Source organism: Ahaetulla prasina, chromosome 2 (assembly GCF_028640845.1).
Source record: "Ahaetulla prasina isolate Xishuangbanna chromosome 2, ASM2864084v1, whole genome shotgun sequence".
Taxonomy (NCBI): domain Eukaryota; kingdom Metazoa; phylum Chordata; class Lepidosauria; order Squamata; family Colubridae; genus Ahaetulla; species Ahaetulla prasina.
The window spans coordinates 65,190,723-65,213,240 of NC_080540.1; the positions used below are offsets into that span (position 1 = coordinate 65,190,723).

General features: G+C 38.6%; 1 protein-coding gene across 1 annotated transcript; it reads left to right on the plus strand.

The window, feature by feature from the left end:
* Positions 1-607: 607 nt before the first annotated feature.
* On the plus strand, positions 608-20,097 carry CHDH (choline dehydrogenase). Its single transcript, XM_058172621.1, has 8 exons — positions 608-1,150; positions 3,007-3,803; positions 7,415-7,566; positions 11,406-11,535; positions 11,842-11,976; positions 14,322-14,464; positions 14,980-15,082; positions 18,936-20,097. The coding sequence occupies exons 2-8, from the start codon at positions 3,059-3,061 to the stop codon at positions 19,352-19,354; spliced, it is 1,827 nt and encodes a 608-aa protein (XP_058028604.1). The 5' UTR covers positions 608-1,150; positions 3,007-3,058; the 3' UTR covers positions 19,355-20,097.
* Positions 20,098-22,518: the final 2,421 nt, after the last annotated feature.

Sequence of the window (22,518 nt, forward strand, 5' to 3'; positions counted from 1 at the left end):
AGGCATTACCTGATGAGAGACCATTTTTGGTGGCTGTTCTTAAGCAATTGATTTTCCCCAATGGATGTTTCTAAAAGAAACTGAAAGTAAATACTGGAAACTGGCAAAAAATATGTTGCAAATCATGGTCACATGACTGCAAGGAGCTATAAACAGCTGTAAAGGTGAGCCAGTTGCCTAGTGCCCAAAATGCAACATATAACCAGGGGGCAGCCATTGTAACTTTGACAAGATAATGCAGCAAGAAAAGGATTTTGACAAGATACAGCATTTTCACTCTACATTTTCTTAGCTTTTATTATATTTCCAATTATCAGTTTTATACACGCACTGATTAACTAAGACTAAACTTTAAAAGCATTAAAAAAGCATTAAGCATTAAAAAAGGTATCCTTTTGTGTAGTTAAATGGGGGAGGGGAACTTTGAAGTAGGGAAGGGGTCAGTGGCCTCCCACACCAGGATAGATAAGTAAGAGGTAAGTTGTCAAAATAGTTTTAGAAGTTGTTTTAAAAAAATAAATCAAGAGCCAAAGAATCAAGTTGTCTGGAATTACTAAAATTAATTTATTTATTGAACTTATTACTCTCTTAAAAGAGCACGGAGCACTGTAGCATGGAGAGGAGAAGCTGAAAAACTTGAAAGAAGCCTATGCTTTCACCTGGAAAATCTTTCATTTTGATGCAGGTGAGGAATGACGTGGAGGGAAAAAAAAGGCATTTATTCAAGCCGCTTCCCTGCAACCGACCCGCTGTCAGAATCGGACGCCATACTGTACAAAGAGGCGTTGCGAGCGATCCCTACACCTGGGAGGGCTGGCCCGCCTAGTAACGTCACCCCGCACCTTTCTTCGCGCTCTCCTTCCAGGAACGAAAAGTGGGAGGAGAGGAACTGGACGCCTCTATCTCTCTAATTTGGAGGGTCCTGGGCTGGCAGTCCAACCCCCGCAGGAGCCCGCCTCCTTCTAGTGCCTGCCCGGTTGCTCTTTGGACTGGGCAGATGCCCGTCAGCAGAGCTGAAAGTCGGCGCTCGAAAGTTTCTGTCCTTCCTCACGGCCGCGCGAGGAGCCCCCGTCCGTGGGAGTTTTGCGAGGAATGAAGCTAAGCTCCAGGACCCCCGGGAGACGGAGCGGCGCGCGCCAAGCTTAAGCCCGTGAGTGGGTGAAGCAGCACGTGGCAGTTCGGCTGGGCGGGGCGGGGCTGCGTTGGCAGAGGACGTTGCTCGAAGGAGGCAGAGTTGTGGGGGGGGCGGGGGCGGGGGCGGGAGGGAGAGAGTGAGAGAACGCTCGGCATGGGGGAGTAGGTTGGGTTGCCATAGAAACGCGATGTCTGTTGTCCCCGCCCCCGCCCCGCCCCCCTTTCAAAGCTCCTGGGCCAGAGAGCTGAGTTGGAACACTGTGGGAGTCAGCCGGCCTTGAAAAGAAACTGCTTTTCTCTTGTGCAACGGGTACAAATCCATTGATTGAGGGAAAGTTCTCAGGAAAAGGAAGGGCCAGCTTTCTTAGCCCATGGAACAGATGCCGGGGCCCTTTGCGCTAGGCTAGGCGAAGGAGGGTGGGCGATGTGAACGAAGGGTTTGCCGTGGCAGGTATCGTCAACGGAGAATCCAAAGCACTTGTGTGAGAATTTTTGTCATATTCGCGTCGCCCTCGCCGCTTCCCCTTCATTTGATTCGAAAATCATTTAAAATTAGAAGTATTGTTCTGCATGAAATTAATCTCGGTTCTCCATTTCAGAGTTTGCCTTGTTTAAACCTCTCTTAAATAGGACTTTTAAGCATGCATCTTCAGTTATTAAAACTTAAAATTTAAAGGGGAGTGCAGTTTCTGTACTGTGCTGGGTATTGGACAAGGGTCACTGGTGGCTCAGACTGCTAAGACAGTCTGTTATTAAGACAGCTGCTTGCAATTACTGCAGGTTCAAGTCCCACCAGGCCCAAGGTTGACTCAGCCTTCCATCCTTTATAAGGTAGGTAAAATGAGGACCCAGATTGTTGGGGGCAATAAGCTGACTTTGTATATAATATACAAATGGATGAAGACTATTGCTAACATAGTGTAAGCCGCCCTGAGTCTTCGGAGAAGGGTGGGATATAAATGCAAATAAAAAATAAAATAAAATAAAAAAAGGCTCAAATTCTCCCTTGGATCAGGGAAATCATTCTCACACTACTAATTAACTTCAGGGGTTGGCAAGAAGATAACAGAGGGGATATACCACGTCTGCTGCCTTGCAACCTCAGAGCTCAGTGCAGTAAATAAAAACAAACAGTAGCTCCTGGCTCAGGGAGGAAACCTACAGAAAACCTACTGCTTTGCATAGCCTGAGGATTAGGAGCATTGCATGGAGTGACCTTTCTCCACAATCCTCCATCTGGACATTTGAACCCATATTGGATTTAATTGGATTTGATGCATGCTTCTGAATACACATCGGGAGGATCAGTGCCCAAAAATGGGGATAGGAGAAGAAAATGGAAAGGTTTGATAGTGAATAGGGGGAAAAAACCAAAATACATGGGTCAAACTTTGTTTTGTCTTTTTGAAAGGACTCATCCCCACCTACCTTGGACATTTCCATTCCCGTGATATTCCACAGTTCTTCAAAAGGTCTATAAAAAATAAATACAACTAGTGAGTAAGAAGTAATGTTGAAAGTGGTTTGGCTTTTGAGAAATGCAAAGTAACATGAGTTTTGTCACAATTGGATGATATGTGAGTGAGGAACTACAAAGTATTATGTTTAACAATCCATAAAGTAAAGAAGTTTTTCAATGGCAATAAAAGTTTCAAAGTACCATGTGCACTAATTTAGCAATCATTAAAAGAAATTCAAATTTTATGTCTTTTATCCTGCCTCTCCCAATATTACAATTTTTGTGCTTAAATGTATGATTTAAGCCATCTTAAATGATACAGTGACTTAACTATAGTTTATTTTGTACATTACAATATATTGATTCTTTTTGTGTTATATTTCATTTTATTGAGATCATTTTTCCCTTTTTAGGTCAGAATATTTGGACCCAAATTGACTACATCTGAAATAACATTAGGAAACAATGTCTTTCTTAATCAAAGGTGCTCAAAAGCATGGCTTTATCTGTCAAGTCCACAAAGAATTATTCAAAAGATGTATACTGAAGAGTTCAAAAGCTTTCAATGGACAAAAGATGAGATCTTCACAAGCATCCTCTCCAGTTAATTCTAAAAATATAGACTCTTTCAATTATATAATAGTCGGAGCTGGGTCTGCAGGATGTGTTTTAGCCAACCGATTGACTGAAGATCCTAACAACACTGTGAAGCTATTTGAAGCAGGTCCAAAAGATACTGTTTTAGGTAGCAAACAATTATTGTGGAAGATTCATATGCCTGCTGCTTTAACTTACAATCTCTGTGATGAGAAATATAATTGGTACTACCATACAACGCCCCAAAAACACATGGATAATCGGATCCTGTACTGGCCCAGAGGACGAGTCTGGGGTGGTTCCTCATCCCTCAATGCCATGGTGTACATTCGGGGCCATGCAGAAGATTATAACAGGTGGAGTAAAGAAGGGGCTGTTGGATGGGACTATGAATTCTGTTTGCCATATTTTAAGAAAGCACAAACTCATGAGTTGGGGGCTGACCTTTATCGAGGAGGGAACGGCCCACTTCATGTGTCAAGGGGAAAAACAAAAAACCCTCTTCATTGTGCATTCCTGGATGCAGCTCAGCAAGCTGGGTACCCCTTCACAGACGATATGAATGGTTTTCAGCAAGAAGGCTTTGGCTGGATGGATATGACAATATATAAAGGTTAGCTTTGACGTGTTCAGTTTGGAAGCCATGTTGTGAGGTAGCCATGAACACCAGTCTTCATAAACTCTTATAATGGTTTGGAAACTTTTTTATAATGAAAAAAGCCCATAATTGCGGGTGTTTTCTTTTAAGGGCCTCATAGCATGCGTTGAGAAAGAGTTAGGACTAGACCAGAGGTGTGAAACTTTGAGGGAGGGACAAGGGCTACTCCTAGTATTTAAGTGGAATATTGAGGGCTATATATATCAAACCTAAATTTCATTTAATTTTTAAATTTAAATTATATTAGGTAATTAAACTAATACTCCCGGTATACTTAATAATACAGGTAATCCTCGATTTACAATGACAGTTGGGACTAGAATTTCTGTTGCTAAGCAAGGTGGTTGTTAAATGAATTGCCCTCAATTTCACAACTTCTTTTTTTTGGCTATTGTGAAGTGAATCACTGCAGTTGCCTATTTATTTATTTATATATCATTTTTAGAGACTGCCCATCTCCATCATAGAGCGACTCTAATTGAATATATAGTCATTAAGCAAATCCAACTTCCCCCGTTGACTTTGCTTGTTGGAAGCCAGCAGGGAACGTTGCAAAATGTGATTACATGGTTCTGGGACACAGGAACCATTGTATTAAATATACACCATTTGCCAAGCACCCAATTTTGATCATGTAACTGCGGGGATGTTGAAACAGTTGTGTGAAGACCTGTTGCAAGTCAACAGGAGCACTGTTTGCAACCTAGAGCTGTTTCCTCCATTTAGCTTGCTTTGATACTTTCCGCAGAAGCTGCTGTATTCAAGTTAATTCTTCCTTTCAAAGTACAGCTGTGAATAAAATAAATTAATTACAGCATAAGCCTTATACCAAGTAATAATTGATTTTAAATATTCATTAGGAAGAACTGACATTTCAGGATATGTCATAAAATTGTTTCTGATGAGTATCTCTGTCTTGTAAAATGCTCTGGACAAAAATCAAAGTTGAAGTATTTCTCCTGCCAATATAGTGTCTATACATATACCTAACAAAGTTCCCACGAGGAAATGCTTAACCTTGATAAATCAATATAAAAGTAGAATTATACTAATTTATTTATATTTTTCATTTATATAGTTTTTATTTTTTATTATTATAAGCTGCCCAGAATTACCCTGAGGTAAGATGGGTAACCTATAAATTTTATAAATAAATAAATAAATTATAAACTCATAGCCAGTATTAACTTCATTCATTTGCTGGTTCACTGGAAATGTTTATTTTGACTGACAGCTCAATTTTTTTCCACATTAAATACACAGTAGAGCAACAACTGAATGATAGCATATTAACCATCTGGTTTTCGTTTAACCTGTTTCATTTTTAAAGGTGTGGAAAGGTAGATACTTCTTTTGCCAAGGCAAAAGGTTTGGCATACAAATCCAGAACTGCAACTTAAAACTCTTTCTGCTTGATCCTTAGATAATTGTAATTGTCCACAATGGCAGCTGTTAAAATTGAAATAGATGCCTGAATTAAACCCAGAATATAGCAACAATGTAGATTTAGGGCTAGTACTGCGTGCCAGACTTAAAAGATTTTATAGGTATTTTTCACCCATTGTTTATGAGAAACGTTACAGTCTGTCACACCTGACACAAACTTAAGCCTCTAAATAGAAACAATCCTTGGCTCCATTTATTGAGACAGGTATAGTTTTATTAGAAATCAAATGCAATGTAGTAGTGCATAGCCAGAATTGTGAGAATAGCATGCCAAAATCCCTAAGTTCCACTTTTTCCTCCTTCAGCTGCATTCGGTCACTGCCTCCCCCCCAATGACCAATCAGGTCCAAGCAAGATGTTTTGAGAATGGTCACTTCCAGGATAGGTTGGTATGCAGCTCTGATTTTCCTCCCAGCCAGGTGACCTTGAAACACCATTGGGGGAGATAAATCAAGCAGTGTTGGTGGGGGGATGCAACAGTTACTCTTGCTTTCCCCAGACTTTACTTTCACTTTCCCCCAGTGCATGGTATCGAGGCACAAGTGAGTATGAGGTGGCAGCTGACACAGTCCCTTATGCATTTGGATGCATGTTGATTTAATACCATTCTAATCAGTTTGGTAGATTTTTTGCTAGAAGCTAAATGGCTTGAGTGGCCGCCCTACTCTATTGAAACCTCTTGTTGGGCTTTAATCCCATGCTATCCTTATGAACTCTCCAATAGAGTTTAACTTTAGCGGCATTCTTCAACGTGATTCCAGACTTTCTCAGTGTAAAATCCAAAGGGAGATCATTTGATACAAGCAATACAGTTTTCTACATGGCTCTGTTTTGGCCATTTTCAGTTATTTAATATTCTGTATAGAATTGCTCAGAGGAATTCATCCAGAATTTTAGAAAAAGGCATCATCAGTATCACATCTGATACAGTATTGTAATCTGAGTGCAAGGAATATCTCAATGTGCTCAAACATTATCTTCCTCAATATCAAGCTAGAGAAGTAAACAATTTAGATCAAGGCAATGTTAAACCTACAGTCAATTAACTAAAGAGGTAGACTGAGATTTGGGTTTTGAATTGGTTTCTACCCACACATATAGCAGCAAGAACATCAGGCTTGTAAGTGGGGTATGGCAGTGGCCCCCAGCCTTTTAGACACCAAGGACCGGTTCCGTGGAGAAAGGTTTTTCTGCAGACCAGAGGGGACATGGTTTTGCATGCTGCCTGCATCCCACAGATGGGGCTTCACTTGTTTTCGCAGCCTGGTTGCTAACATGCTGTGGACTGGAGGAGGTCCACAAATTGGGGGTTGGGGACCCTTGGTGTATGATATCATGATAAGATCCCTCTCACTGAAAAATCTGGTTGTCGTTTTTGTGAACAGAGGACTCACAGTTCAATATACAGTGGTATCTTGATACTTAACTACTTTGAAACTCATCGAATTTGGTACTCAATGCATTTTGTCCTGGTACTCATTGTTTGTTTGGTACTAAATGCACAAGCTAGAACTTGTCGATGTCTTGGGGCTCACTACATTATTCTTTATGGGAAAAATTTGCTTGGCACTCATCGTTTTTGCTATTCATCGCATATCATGGAACCAATTAACAATGAATACCAAGGTACTACTATATTTCATTTGAGAAATTGTTAAGGTTTAGCACATGGTTATTTTACAGATTAATCTGACTGTCTGGATTAGAAGTGGCTTTTTCGCCACTTTCAAAAACTTGGCCATCAGGCATGTAGTAAAATATTTTTCTCAAACTATGAAATGGACTCCATTTGCAGATGACTTGCAGTTAGTCTTCACTTTCTTTCTGTTTCTCGGAAAAGGATTCAAGATGTTGTTTTAAATTTTTTAATATTGTTTTAGCATTTTTGTCTTTTTAAAACAAACTTACATTATTGCTCTGGCTTGATGAATCTTGTGGACTACAGTAATAACTTTAAAGAATGTTAATATATAATCACAGTAGAACAGATAAAATTATTTTGGTATTTATTTTATTCATTAAAAATTTAAAACCAGATTTTCCCAGAGCAGTTTACCATACTGAGATAACATACATTATACGTATTGGTTACTGTTACAATAAAAGCATGTATTTTGTAGGTAAAAGGTGGAATACAGCTAGTGCATATCTTCGTCCTGCTTTAGCACGTCCAAACCTGTCTGCAGAAGTCAATACACTTGTTACAAAAGTTTTATTTGAGGGGACTAAAGCAATTGGTATTGAGTATATTAAAAACGGAGAAAAGAAAAAGGTAAGAATGTACAGTATTCTTTCTTCAACTATGAAAAGAAGATCAACTAGCAATCAACTTGTACTAACTTTTCACTTCTGGCTCATTAGAGTTGTAGTAAAGGTTCTTTTATTGTTGAAATAAAAGCAAAATACAACTGACACTTCAAGTCCATATCAAGAAAGCACTGCACTAACCTAATCAAAATATATCGGGTACCACTCCATTCTGCAGATGAGGTTAATTTCAGTTTTCCATGTATTTTGAGTTAACAGAGTCTCCCCACCCTCAACTTCTACAAATGAAATCCGTACTGGTTTGAAAGTAGGTATTTCTTTCATCGAGAGTCCTATCATTCTAATATTTTAAAGAGAGAGAAAGAAAAAAGTTTGTATTTACTAAATTCTAATACTTCCCTTTAAACCTCGGAGTAATTTTTTAATACTTGTTGTGACATGTGAATCAAACTAGTGCATATAAGAAGAAGGAGTCAGAACTGTATATATTGTAGCAAGGAAAAAAATCAAGAATAGAAACAAAAACAATTAGCCATTGTAAAAATCACATCAAAATTTACTGCTATTTAATGGACTCCAGCCAGATGACAAAGGACAAATACTGTGAAACTGTATGGTAATCAGCGTAAAAATAGCAGTAGCATTTAGATTTTTACAGTGTTCTCCAGCCCTCTCTAAACAGTTTACAGAGTCAGCATATTACTCCCAACAATCTGGCTCCTCATTTTACTGACATTGGAAGGATGGATAGCTGAGTCAACTTTGTATCAGTCGGCATTAAACTCCAGACTGAGGGCAGTGTTTGCCTATAGTACTGCATTCTAACCATTGCACCACCAGGACTCTGTAGCATAGTAAATGCCATTACATGATCAACAGATTTGATGATTTTATGAATCTTCAGGTTTTTTTTCCTTTGATAATTGACTTTTTGGTATCTTGATACTTAACTACTTTGAAACTCATCGAATTTGGTACTCAATGCATTTTGTCCTGGTACTCATTGTTTGTTTGGTACTAAATGCACAAGCTAGAACTTGTCGATGTCTTGGGGCTCACTACATTATTCTTTATGGGAAAAATTTGCTTGGCACTCATCGTTTTTGCTATTCATCGCATATCATGGAACCAATTAACAATGAATACCAAGGTACTACTATATTTCATTTGAGAAATTGTTAAGGTTTAGCACATGGTTATTTTACAGATTAATCTGACTGTCTGGATTAGAAGTGGCTTTTTCGCCACTTTCAAAAACAGCCATCAGGCATGTAGTAAAATATTTTTCTCAAACTATGAAATGGACTCCATTTGCAGATGACTTGCAGTTAGTCTTCACTTTCTTTCTGTTTCTCGGAAAAGGATTCAAGATGTTGTTTTAAATTTTTTAATATTGTTTTAGCATTTTTGTCTTTTTAAAACAAACTTACATTATTGCTCTGGCTTGATGAATCTTGTGGACTACAGTAATAACTTTAAAGAATGTTAATATATAATCACAGTAGAACAGATAAAATTATTTTGGTATTTATTTTATTCATTAAAAATTTAAAACCAGATTTTCCCAGAGCAGTTTACCATACTGAGATAACATACATTATACGTATTGGTTACTGTTACAATAAAAGCATGTATTTTGTAGGTAAAAGGTGGAATACAGCTAGTGCATATCTTCGTCCTGCTTTAGCACGTCCAAACCTGTCTGCAGAAGTCAATACACTTGTTACAAAAGTTTTATTTGAGGGGACTAAAGCAATTGGTATTGAGTATATTAAAAACGGAGAAAAGAAAAAGGTAAGAATGTACAGTATTCTTTCTTCAACTATGAAAAGAAGATCAACTAGCAATCAACTTGTACTAACTTTTCACTTCTGGCTCATTAGAGTTGTAGTAAAGGTTCTTTTATTGTTGAAATAAAAGCAAAATACAACTGACACTTCAAGTCCATATCAAGAAAGCACTGCACTAACCTAATCAAAATATATCGGGTACCACTCCATTCTGCAGATGAGGTTAATTTCAGTTTTCCATGTATTTTGAGTTAACAGAGTCTCCCCACCCTCAACTTCTACAAATGAAATCCGTACTGGTTTGAAAGTAGGTATTTCTTTCATCGAGAGTCCTATCATTCTAATATTTTAAAGAGAGAAAGAAAAAAGTTTGTATTTACTAAATTCTAATACTTCCCTTTAAACCTCGGAGTAATTTTTTAATACTTGTTGTGACATGTGAATCAAACTAGTGCATATAAGAAGAAGGAGTCAGAACTGTATATATTGTAGCAAGGAAAAAAATCAAGAATAGAAACAAAAACAATTAGCCATTGTAAAAATCACATCAAAATTTACTGCTATTTAATGGACTCCAGCCAGATGACAAAGGACAAATACTGTGAAACTGTATGGTAATCAGCGTAAAAATAGCAGTAGCATTTAGATTTTTACAGTGTTCTCCAGCCCTCTCTAAACAGTTTACAGAGTCAGCATATTACTCCCAACAATCTGGCTCCTCATTTTACTGACATTGGAAGGATGGATAGCTGAGTCAACTTTGTATCAGTCGGCATTAAACTCCAGACTGAGGGCAGTGTTTGCCTATAGTACTGCATTCTAACCATTGCACCACCAGGACTCTGTAGCATAGTAAATGCCATTACATGATCAACAGATTTGATGATTTTATGAATCTTCAGGTTTTTTTTCCTTTGATAATTGACTTTTTGGTATCTTGAAACTGCCCTGCTATTTTGAATGCCTCTTCACTATACTAATTGGAAATTTTCATAGATACTTTGTGTTTTGAGTTATTTTACTTAGTGACATCCGTAACTCTGGATGTAATTCTTTCACCTCTGGATCCAGTTCATTTATTAATAAATTCAAATGCAATAGTTTCAGGCTTAAAATTAGCAAATCTTAATGACTTCTTGTAAATTGTGAAGTGAATAGTTTATTCCTACTCTTTCTTTAAATAAAAAATGTTGGCGGTTCATAAGACAAATTGTTTTCTTATGCTATAATTGCAGTACTATAAAAATGTAGTGTGGAAGTTTTTGAAGAATATATTACATTGTTAAAATTGCACTATGGAATTAACCACACTAAAAATAGATAAATCTAGCTAAATCTTTCAGTACTGTATTGTTTTCAGTACCACTGTTCCTTGTAGACCACTATTGTTCTTTCAGTGATTAGCGAGAATTGTAATAAAACACAGTAAAATTTAATTATTGTAAACTTTAAATTAGAAAGGATGATAACAGATGTCTGAAGGATAAGAGATCATCATTCTGGGATAACTCTTTTTCAGACAAATAAAGGATATCATTAGTCATTTGCAAATTTGTGCTGCAAGATGACTATTCAATAGAAGAATGTGAGAACCCAATATTTATTTATTTTTTTGATTTTCAGAATGTGGATTCTTTTTCATTGATAAGTGATGAAATTATTGTTTTGGCTGATGATACAAAGCAAACATTTATTTTATGCGATTTTGTGAGTAATGTGAGATGCAGTTTAGGGGAAAAAGAGGCATTTGTAAGGAGAAAAATACATTATTTGCACTAATAAAAACCTTTGATTTGAATAATTTATGTTAACAAAGAGAAAAGTTTAGCAAATAAGTTTGGAAGGACAGGAAATATTAGCATTGCTTAAGAGGAAAGTTTATTTAAAAATATATGATAGAGCATATTTTAATAATTTCAAATTGTCTAGATTACAAAATGTCTGGCTATAACATGAGTATGAAAACTAAGGACTATAAATCAATAACATTATTTTATATTGACTTCGGTCTGCTAAAATTTAGCGTGATTACATTGCTATTATTTTATTTCAGGTTTTTGCTAGTAAGGAAGTTATTTTAAGTGGTGGCGCCATAAATTCTCCACAGTTACTTATGCTATCTGGAGTTGGAAATGCAGATGATCTAAAACAATTAGGAATCCCTGTTGTCTGCCATCTTTCAGGTGTGTATGATAGATTCAGTATAACTCCATGTAAGGTTGGGTTGGATTTGAAAGTAAAAGATGTTTAAAATGTTCATGTAGCCTCTGCCAAGAACTCTTTAAATCAGCTGTGTCCTTTCCTAGGATGACATGAATCCCATTCTTAGTAGTCACATAATCCCAGGAACGACCAATTTCATTTATAGAGGTGTAGACAAGGATCCCCACGGGCACTTTCTGCTTTTGACACCAAATTTTATCCCAATTCCATTGTTTGTAAATATTTGTAGTGTACATATATTGGACATTTCTTGTCATTTCTACTAGGGGTTGGCCAAAATCTCCAAGATCATTTGGAAGTGTATATACAGCAAAAGTGCACTCAACCTCTAACACTGTATAAATCACAAAAGCCTCTTCAGATGATCAAAATTGGTCTTGAATGGTTCTGGAAATCCACAGGTATGATTTAGAATTATATCTTGTTACATTCTCATTTTGCTAGAGATATAAAATCAGCTTTTAAAGTAAAGCTTTAATGAATGTATCCATTCATAATAGATTTTATTTATTTATTTATTTATTTATTTTATCAAACATCACAGTATATATAAGTATAAGCATGAAATAACTATATGAAATTGTATACAATCAAAGGGAACATTAGGACAGGAACGGTAGGCACGCTGGTGCTCTTATGCACGCCCTTTACAGACCTCTCAGGAATCGGGTGAGGTCAATAGTAGATAGTCTTTGGTTAAAGCTTTGGGGATTTTGGGAAGAGACCACAGAGTCTGGTAGTGCATTCCAGGCATTAACAACTCTGTTACTGAAGTCATATTTTCTACAATCAAGATTGGAGCGGTTCACATTAAGTTTAAATCTATTGTGTGCTTGTGTATTTTTTTTTATTTGTCACAACATTATATATAAGCATAAGCATGAAATAACTATACGATATATAAGCTTATATATAAAACCATAAGTATGTAATAACTATATGAAATTGTATACAATCAAAGGGAACATTAGGACAGGAACGGTAGGCACGCTGGTGCTCTTATGCATGCCCCTTACAGACCTCTCAGGAATCGGGTGAGGTCAATAGTAGATAGTTTTTGGTTAAAGCTTTGGGGATTTTGGGAAGAGACCACAGTGTCTGGTAGTGCATTCCAGGCACTAACAACTCTGTTTCTGAAGTCATATTTTCTGCAATCAAGATTGGAGCAGTTCACATTAAGCTTAAATCTATTGTGTGCTCGTGTATTGTTGTGATTGAGCTGAAGTAGTCTTCAACAGGAAGGACGTTGTAACAGATGATTCTATGGGTTAAGCTCAGGTTATGTTGAAGGTGGCGGAGTTCTAAATTTTCTAAACCCAGGATTTCAAGTCTGGTGGTATAAGGTATTTTGTTGTAATCAGGAGTGGAGAACTCTTCTTGTAAAATATTTCTGGACACGCTCAATTGTATTAATGTCCGAAATGAGGTATGGGTATGTTGTATATTGTATATACCCATGTTTTGTTATAATATAACAAATATAAGGTATTTTGTTGTGATCAGAGGAGTGGAGAACTCTTCTTGTAAAATTTTTCTTGTAGATGATTCATTTGACACACTATCATTCCAAATAAGGAAATCAAAGATTTTTCAGAAGTTCAGACTATGTTTACAAGTAGCTTTGCTTCACTGGAAGGAAGTTAATGTTTCTAGAAATTCTTGAGAATTCTAAGATTTGTTGTAGCAAGACAAAGAATGTTTAGAATAGAAGCACAAATAACTATTGTTACTGTTGTATAACAACACTGGTTTTCTTGTGTGCTGGTCAATAACTCTAACAAAGTACTACCGCTATTCCATGTTAATAACTTAACATTCTCAAGTGCAATAATTTTATGACAGCTATGGCAACTTAAAATATATATGAATATATTATATATATTTAAATATTTTGAAATTGTCAAATAATATATAAAAGCAATTATATCCAATTACAAATTACATTTCATGTCACGCGTGCCTCCATTCAAAACCCAAGAAAGAAAACCCCCGACTCCATGTTTGTAGAGGAGAGGTACTTTTACTGATTTTGAAATGATAGCAACGAAAGAAAAGCAAGAGCTGAAGTAAAAGGCGCAAAAGTTACATATTGAAAGTATCCCCAAATCCCTCCCCCCAAGGACTCAAGCTGAATGTCCAATCCCCAACCCATATGGTGTCATGTGGGGTGCATCTTCAGGTGTTTTTGCCCATCTGGTATTCCGGGACCGTTGACTGGGTACAAACAAGTCCACCTGCGCAGTAGAACATAAGAGCAGTCCTCCCTTTTTGTTCACACAGGCCATCTCCAGCTCATTTCCGCACCCAAATGCCAATCTTCCCCCCACCCTGTTACTATGGAAGCCGATAGCAAGCAAGCGTCATAGAGGCTGACATTTCATGTTATTAAAGAACTGTATTTCTAAGGTGAAAAGAAAACCTTTTTGAACTGTGAATGCTTTCATGATACATGAGATATGCTCTTTATTTCATAAGCTATAATATGATTTGGGTTTGTTTTGAATTAACATGTGACTCTAACACTCTTGCTTTGTAAACCATATTTTGTGTTACGTTAAGTAACTGACCTGCGAACTAGACTGCAACCAGAAAAGTAATGAGACTTAGACACAACTTTTACTGTGTGTGATGATTGTTTAAAGTAGAATGTAATATAAAATACAAGGAATGTAAAATGATCTTTTGAAACCCTCATTCTTTCATTTTCATTATTTATGTATCTGGTGTTTGGTGTTCCACCTTTCAGGAGATGGAGCTACTGCCCATTTAGAAACTGGTGGATTTATAAGAAGTCGTCCAGGCATTTCTCACCCAGATATCCAGTTCCACTTCCTCCCTTCTCAGGTGATTGACCATGGGCGAGTTGCTTCACAGTTGGAAGCTTATCAGGTGAGTAGTAATACCAATTACTACACAGAATATCCAGTGGACAGAAATATTTTCCTGGAATATATCTGTTCATTTGTTCATACAATTAAAGAAGCATGTTGTACTTTTGGAAATAGTTCCCAATCCCTTTGTTGGTGGCCAAAAGGCTTAACCAGAGATGACAAAGGTTCTCTTTCAATAAATATAGACAATGTAATTCATCCTATAACTCTAAGAAGGCATATTCCCATTGTAAAGGGTTTTGTGAATCTCGTGTGTTTGTTAATCAATATTAAACAAACTACGCTCTTTTGAATATAAGAGCTCCAAATTAATACAAGATGTGATTTTCACTTCAAAGCCAGTGAGTAATGACAGAAGTAGAAACCAAGCACTGAAACCTGGAATAATTGTCTAAATCAACCATGCAGTGTCCAAATAATTCATGCAACCCCATGTTTCTATGAATACCATTAGTTATTCTATAATGAACCTCTAGATGCCATATACCGTGGCTGTTTTTGGGATTGTTACAGGTCCATATTGGCCCTATGCGAAGTACCAGTGTAGGAAAGCTGAAGCTGAAGAGTTCAGACCCTACTGAGCATCCAATCCTTGAGCCTAATTATTTGTCAACAGGTAAATGCATAATTATCTATATTCTATTCTTTAAAATAAACTCGCCTTCTATAGTTACACTTACAATATAGACAATTACACCTTCTATAGACAATGGCATACCATATTACTAGTCTTATTTTGATGGCATTTCCCATTTCTTTGTATCTTTTCCACTTCCATCAGTCTTGGACTTTGTCAAACATGGAATAGTGACTGCATTATCTAGTAAAGATTACACCACAAGTGTAAAATGAGTCCAAGTAACTGTTTCCCCATTATACCTAAGTCTTCTATTCGCTAGACATTTATCAGACACAGTAATTCATCAAGTAGGACCCAGAAAGCAAGGCTAGTTTTTTGTTGCTCTTGCCCTGTGGCATATGGATAGTCCTTGTTCAGCAACTGTCTCATTTAGTGATAGTTTGCAGTTACAGCAGTGATGAAAAAGTAACTTCACATCCAATCCTCACATTTGCAAGGTTTATAGGATTGTAAAGCAAAGGAAGCCTCAAATAAGATCATAAGCAGTCAGTTTGATTTAGTCAGTCAAATAAGATCATAAGCAGTCAGTTTACATTGTTGATCCCAATAAAGGACTTTCTCAAGGACTACCTGTAGCATTTCTCCAGATATTCATAAAGCCCTCAACCTCCCATTTTAAGTGCCTCACTCTTTCCGCATTCTTTGGGTTGCTATAATGATCAGACCTCTTTTAAATTGGGGAAGAGTGTCAGGAGCAACTGGCCAGAGTTTCTCCTCTTAACTAGCCAGAACCTGAAGCAAGTTTTTATTCTTGGATTTAGATTTTCATTTGTTCAGGGTTGAAAATGCCAGTTATCCCGGTTTGGAAAGAAACAAATCAAGGACAAGTATTCCCTGATTTTTAGCTCTTTTTTTCATTAATGAAGAAATATGTTCTCTGTTTAGGTTATGATTATCAGGATTGCTAAGGCAGTGCGCATTGATGTGTTTGTTCAATCTTACTGAGCAATTTGGAAAAATGCTGGCTTATTGTAATGTCCAAACAGGGTCAGAGACTTCATTATGCTGGAATTTTCAGACAATCCAGTTTAACTGAATTTCCTTAGGCAAAAAGTTTCATACTTAAGGGCAGCATCTTCTGTTTGCTTAAAGTCTAGTACACATGTGAGAAACTCCATTTTGTGTCTATGAGAGGAAAAAAATGCACATCAAAAGGCTGGACATCTTAAATTGTTATGTCGAGCCATTATGACTTTAGGTCCTGCAGTTTTTAAAAAATAAATATAAAATTGGCACATAAAATTGTTATTCATGGATTGTAATTCATCAGATGCATAAAATAAATTGTGTTGAATTTTGAAGTATAACACGAATGAAATGCAGATGATGCAGACAGTGATAATTATTTCCTTAACGGATCATTGCAAAGCATTTATTGACGAAATCCTTGCATGGGTGAGCTAATGAACAAAGATGGGATGATTAAAAGCTGTTGTCTAGTCAAGGAAATAGAACTAAACTTTGTACAGAACCTTTATTACAATAAATCTATCCTTACAGGCCTTTGTGTAGTTGTTGCCATTCTGAATTTCATTTCTTCTTATCCCATTGTTGATACTTCAATTGTAGGGATATGGTGTGTGTGTGTGTGTGTGTGTGTGTGTGTGTGTGTGTGTGTGTGTGTAAGTTTACATCAGAATTATATATTTGAAATAATTTTGGTTATTTTTGGGAATAAAGAACTATCTGGATGAAGGATTAAATATCCAAAAAGCTGTTTCAAAATTGCTATTCTGCTAAATGGTATGAACAGGAAACCTATTCAATTTTCCTCATTTTATATTCAAATCTTTCTTTTATGGTGAATAGATACTAAAATACAAAAGCAATATCCGCTTCCCTGGCTTTCCTGTATCTTAGATTGTGTCATTTTATTCTGAATTGTCTGAAAATAAAAGAACGTTAGCATTGTGACTGCAGTGACTCAGGGGAGGCGTCCGAGAGTGGTCTTGGTGATATTTTATGGGATGAGTTTGACCCTGTGGCTCCCGAGGACATGGACAGGTTGTTGGGTAGGTTGAATGCCACCACATGTTTACTGGACCCGTGCCCCTCCTGGTTGGTGCTGGCCACCCAGGAGGTGACACGAGGCTGGCTCCAGGCAATTACGAGTGCTTCCTTGGTGGAGGGAGTCTTCCCGGCCGCCTTGAAAGAGGCGGTGGTGAGACCCCTCCTCAAGAAGCCTGCCTTGGACCCGGCTGTTTTAAGTAACTATCGTCCGGTCTCCAACCTTCGCTTTACGGCGAAGGTTGTAGAGAGTATGGTGGCATATCAGTTTCCCTTACACCTGGATGAAACTGTCTATCTAGACCCGTTCCAGTCCGGTTTCCGGCCCGGTTACAGCACTGAGACGGCTTTGGTCGTGTTGGTGGATGATCTCTGGAGGGCCAGGGATAGGGGTTGTTCCTCTGCCCTGGTCCTATTAGACCTCTCAGCGGCTTTTGATACCATCGACCATGGTATCCTGCTGCGCCCGGTTGGAGGATTGGGAGTGGGAGGCACCGTTTATCGGTGGTTCTCCTCCTATCTCTCCGATCGATGCATGAGCAGTGTTGACGGGGGGGCAGAGGTCGGCTCCGAGGCACCTCACTTGTGGGGTGCCGCAGGGGTCGATTCTCTCGCCCCTCTTGTTCAACATCTATATGAAGCCGCTGGGTGAGATCATCAGTGGCTTCGGTGTGAGGTACCAGCTGTACGCTGATGACACCCAGCTGTACTTTTCCACACCGGGCCACCCCAATGAAGCTATCGAAGTGCTGTCCCGGTGTCTGGAAGCCGTACGGGTCTGGATGGGGAGAAACAGGCTCAGGCTCAATCCCTCCAAGACAGAGTGGCTGTGGATGCCGGCATCCCGGTACAGTCAGCTGCAGCCGCGGCTGACTGTTGGGGGCGAGTCATTGGCCCCAATGGAGAGGGTGCGCAACTTGGGCGTCCTCCTGGATGAACGGCTGTCCTTTGAAGATCATTTGGCGGCCGTCTCCAGGAGAGCTTTTTACCAGGTTCGCCTGGTGCGCCAGTTGCGCCCCTTTCTAGACCGGGATGCCCTATGCACGGTCACTCACGCCCTCGTGACGTCTCGCCTAGATTACTGCAATGCTCTCTACATGGGGCTCCCCTTGAAGGGCATCCGGAGACTGCAGTTAGTCCAGAATGCGGCTGCGCGGGTGATAGAAGGAGCCCCTCGTGGCTCCCGGGTGACACCTATCCTGCGCAGACTGCACTGGCTACCTGTGGCCTTCCGGGTGCGCTTCAAGGTGTTGGTGATCACCTTTAAAGCGCTCCATGGCATAGGGCCGGGCTATTTACGGGACCGCCTTCTGCTACCGAATACCTCTCACCGACCCGTGCGCTCTCACAGAGAGGGACTCCTCAGGGTGCCGTCAGCTAGGCAGTGTCGTCTGGCGACACCCAGGGGAAGGGCCTTCTCTGCGGGGGCTCCCGCCCTCTGGAACGAGCTCCCCCCAGGACTTCGCCAACTCTCGGACCTTAGAACCTTCCGTCGTGAACTTAAAACACACTTATTCAGGTGCGCAGGACTGGATTAGATTTTTTAGCTTTTAAATTTTAAATTTTAAACTTTATACTGATTTTAATTGGTTTTATTATTTTTAGTTCAATTGGCCGGCTAAATATTTCATTTTAAAATTATTTTAAATTCATTGTCTATCTATGTATTTTAATATGGCTGTACACCGCCCTGAGTCCTTCGGGAGAAGGGCGGTCTAGAAATTTGATTAATAAATAATAAATAAATAAATAAATAAATAAATAATATTCCTCTTGGTTGTACAGAGAATCATTGTGGCTTTGTTTTCTTTTCTTTCAACAGAAATAGATGTCTGGGAGTTTCGCCAGTGTGTGAAATTAGCGAGGGAGATATTTGCTCAGAAGGCATTTGAAGAATTCCGCGGACTTGAGATTCAGCCAGGGGAACACATTCAGTCTGACAAAGAAATAGATGCTTTTATAAGACAAAAATCTGATAGTGCCTACCATCCTTCATGCACTTGCAAAATGGGACAGAGTTCTGATCCTACTGCTGTGGTTGATCCTGAGACCAAAGTTATAGGCACAGAAAATTTAAGAGTAGTTGATGCCTCAATAATGCCCAGTATTGTTAGCGGGAATTTAAATGCCCCAACCATCATGATAGCAGAGAAGGCTGCTGATATTATCCTGGGATTACCACCGCTTCAAGAGAAAAATGTTCCGGTATATAAACCCAAAACGCTGGAAACTCAGCGTTAACTTTTTGCTCTCCACTAGAAAGTTTGCCTCCATAGGAGAATCTTGGCCTACTTTTTCTGTAGGAATATGTATAAGGAGTAGCATCACTTGATATGTTTTTCTGTACCACTAAATCAGAAATCTATTTTCAATGTCCAGAAAAAGGATATACAATAGAAACGATTACTTCAGTTAATATTTGTTAATAATAGATTCTTGGAAGCATCTGATTAACCACATAATTGTTGTAAACCGACATTTGATGGTATGCATAGTAAATTTTTATCTCAGAACAGAAGTCAGATTCTGTACATTAGTACAAAACAGTGGAAGGAAAAATAACAAAAATAGAATGCAGTTTATGGCTTTTGATTTGATGGGCTAGTACATTTCATATTTTCCCTATTTTTCACATCCAGTCTAAAGGTGGAGAAAATAGCAATGTATTTTTTCAAGCACACAAAGCAGTATTTAATCTCAGAATGAAATAGCATTCTCAATCTAAATAGTTGAGGCCAAATTATGTTCAAGTTAGACCTCTTTGACCTATATTCTGTATTTTGTACATTTGGGTCATTTTTTTTTCAATTGTCACTAAAGAATTTAAAAAGAATGGTAGTCATGCTGAAGTGATGCAATGGTTTTAGTAGAAATAATCATGATTAAATTATGCTGCTTGTACTTTGCAAAAATATTTTATTTCTGGAATAAACAAATTCTAATTAATATAGTTATTATTTTTAGCCTCAGGTTTTTATATTTTGTTTTGCTCTCTTTTACTTTACGCACTACTACAATTTATTCTATCTTATTGTTTAAATACATTAAGAGAGTAATAAAGGCCTTGCATTGAATTGGTCTCATTAAGCAAGATTGTTTACATCCATAATTGAAAACTAGGAATTGACTTTAATCAACAGAACAACTGGGAAGTGGTCTGTTAAAAATGGCTAATCGGCTAACCTATAGGAGGATGGATTTAGTAGTGAACTAACTCAATCACACCGAAGGTTAAATTAATCAATGTGCTGTATTTACAGGAACTTCTAAACTACATTTTTGTATACCTAGGCCTCCAGAAAAGAAAGAACAATAAGATGAAATGATAAGATGGGATAGGTGGACTGAGACTGAAGAATTCTAATATGCAACCACAACATGCATCAGGGCAAATATTATTTAAGAAAAGCTCATGGTTGTCCTGAGCCAACGGAGTCATGAAGGTTGAAATACTCCAGCATAAACAGCTGAGAGCATTCAAAATCCAACTCGGCAATTTCAGGAAGAGATTAGCTATGCAGCCTGGCAAATGATAGACAAGCATTATTCCCTACTTGTTCCTACAGCCTGAACTCCACACAGATAGAGTACCTGGACCATATCACCTTAGATAGAGTACCTTTGCTGACCATCAAAATTTTCATGAGTATCACAGCCATCCTCCTTCCCTTTCCTTAGAATCATGAATAGTGAAGAACTCAGAATCTTGGAGAGCCTATCTCTAAAAGGGTAGTATCTGTGCCTTCACAGATTTCAGGTTTCAGCAATGTGCACCATCTTGTTTGTTCAGAATTTGAATGGCAAGATCCAAGGACCAAAGCACCTCTCTCCCTTTCCATAATGGTTGGCCAGCACCACTATCATAATAGCTTCCTTGACTTGACCTGAAATTACTACTCTTTTCTCTTTCCTTTCCTCTCAAGTTGCCTACATGCCATCCTTACTGCCTTTCAGCCAACTAGACATTGTCTTAGAGCTTATCTCTGCCACACTCAATTGGCAGTAATCTGCCTAATTTTGATCTCAGTCAAATACCCATTCTCTCTTCTCCATTCCTTCTAATTTTACCTGATCTAGGTTCTACCCCACTCTGACAGGAGTTTAGAGGATCAATCCCTATTTCACATTGGGGAAGAGGGATATTGTCAGTCATTCCCTACTTCTCATCCAGGGTAACTCTTGTTACATAGTCCCCAAGGACTTCAACAGCTTTGACAGGGCAAAACCTCTCACTGTTTTCTGGTCCTTCTATGGCTTGCTAAGACCCTGTACATTCCATCAACAGATTCATCCAGCCTACAAACCCCTCAGAATTCAAATCAACCGCACAGCCAACCAGAAACAATACTGACCTTCAACCAACCCATGTAAGCCCACCCACAACCAGCACTTTACTTCCCAATGACCCTCACCTGATATAACCTCCCCATCACAAGACACTAACTGGTGACCCACATTTGACCATCACAAAACCCACCACAAGGCCCTCACTTAACACACCACTCCTGGCCCATCCTAAGACCTTGGTCTGATATGACTCTCACGTGACATGACCTCACCATCACAGGACCTACTGACTATATAAAGCAGGGGTCTCCAACCTTGGCAACTGTAAGCCTGGTGGACTTCAACTCCCAGAAAAGCTGGCTGGGGAATTCTGGGAGTTGAAGATCACCAGGATTAGAGTTGCCAAGATTGGAGACCCCTGATATAAAACCCTTATAAACAGAACACTGACACCGACATCCCCTAAACTCTGCTGAAGATGTTACCCAGCTTGGTAACGAAAAGTTCAGAAACCAACCCACAAGCTCAGAGAATGAACCTCTACCCTCACCCTATACTTTGCCCAGATTCACTAGGGAGATTTTCAGACCAGCTTTCATTGAGGCATCAACACTTTTTGCATGTCAATTCTGGCAGCCCTGGTCCACAAACCAAGCTCTGACACCAGCTCCTTTTGTTACCTTGCCATGACAGCCATTGCAGCTGAATTCTCTTGCATTTTGTCTCCCATCTGATGTGCAGTTTCATGGTTCTAATCTTCCATCAACCCATCCAACACTGCCAACAATAGTTCAAAAGCAGCAGCACCCATTTCACTGTACATTATTCTGAAAACCTCAGTTGGATCACAGACCTTAGAGTGTGTTTCCTGTTGCCATGATGTCACTTGCAAATTCAGGTTGTGAACATAGGAGTGACAACTGATTCCTACTTCCTTAGAAAACTCCCTGTGGTGTTACAGAGGTCAGTGACTTGAGAAGAAAGAATCAACGCCTGTAGAACCCCATAGTTCAGACAAAGAACTGTGGGGCCAAAAGAAATCACCAATCTTTAGAATTGCATATGTTGGTAAAAAGAGACAAAGTATAATAACTTTATTACACAATTTTATTCTCAGT

What these genes read in the sequence shown, in the direction of transcription:
- CHDH (XM_058172621.1), top strand. Translation starts at nt 3,059, where the DNA reads ATGTCTTTCTTAATCAAAGGTGCTCAAAAGCATGGCTTTATCTGTCAA. An exon ending in GGATATGACAATATATAAAG is followed by an intron (nt 3,804 to 7,414) that starts GTTAGCTTTGAC and finishes TGTATTTTGTAG; the next exon opens with GTAAAAGGTGGAATACAGCT. An exon ending in CACAGTTGGAAGCTTATCAG is followed by an intron (nt 14,465 to 14,979) that starts GTGAGTAGTAAT and finishes GGATTGTTACAG; the next exon opens with GTCCATATTGGCCCTATGCG.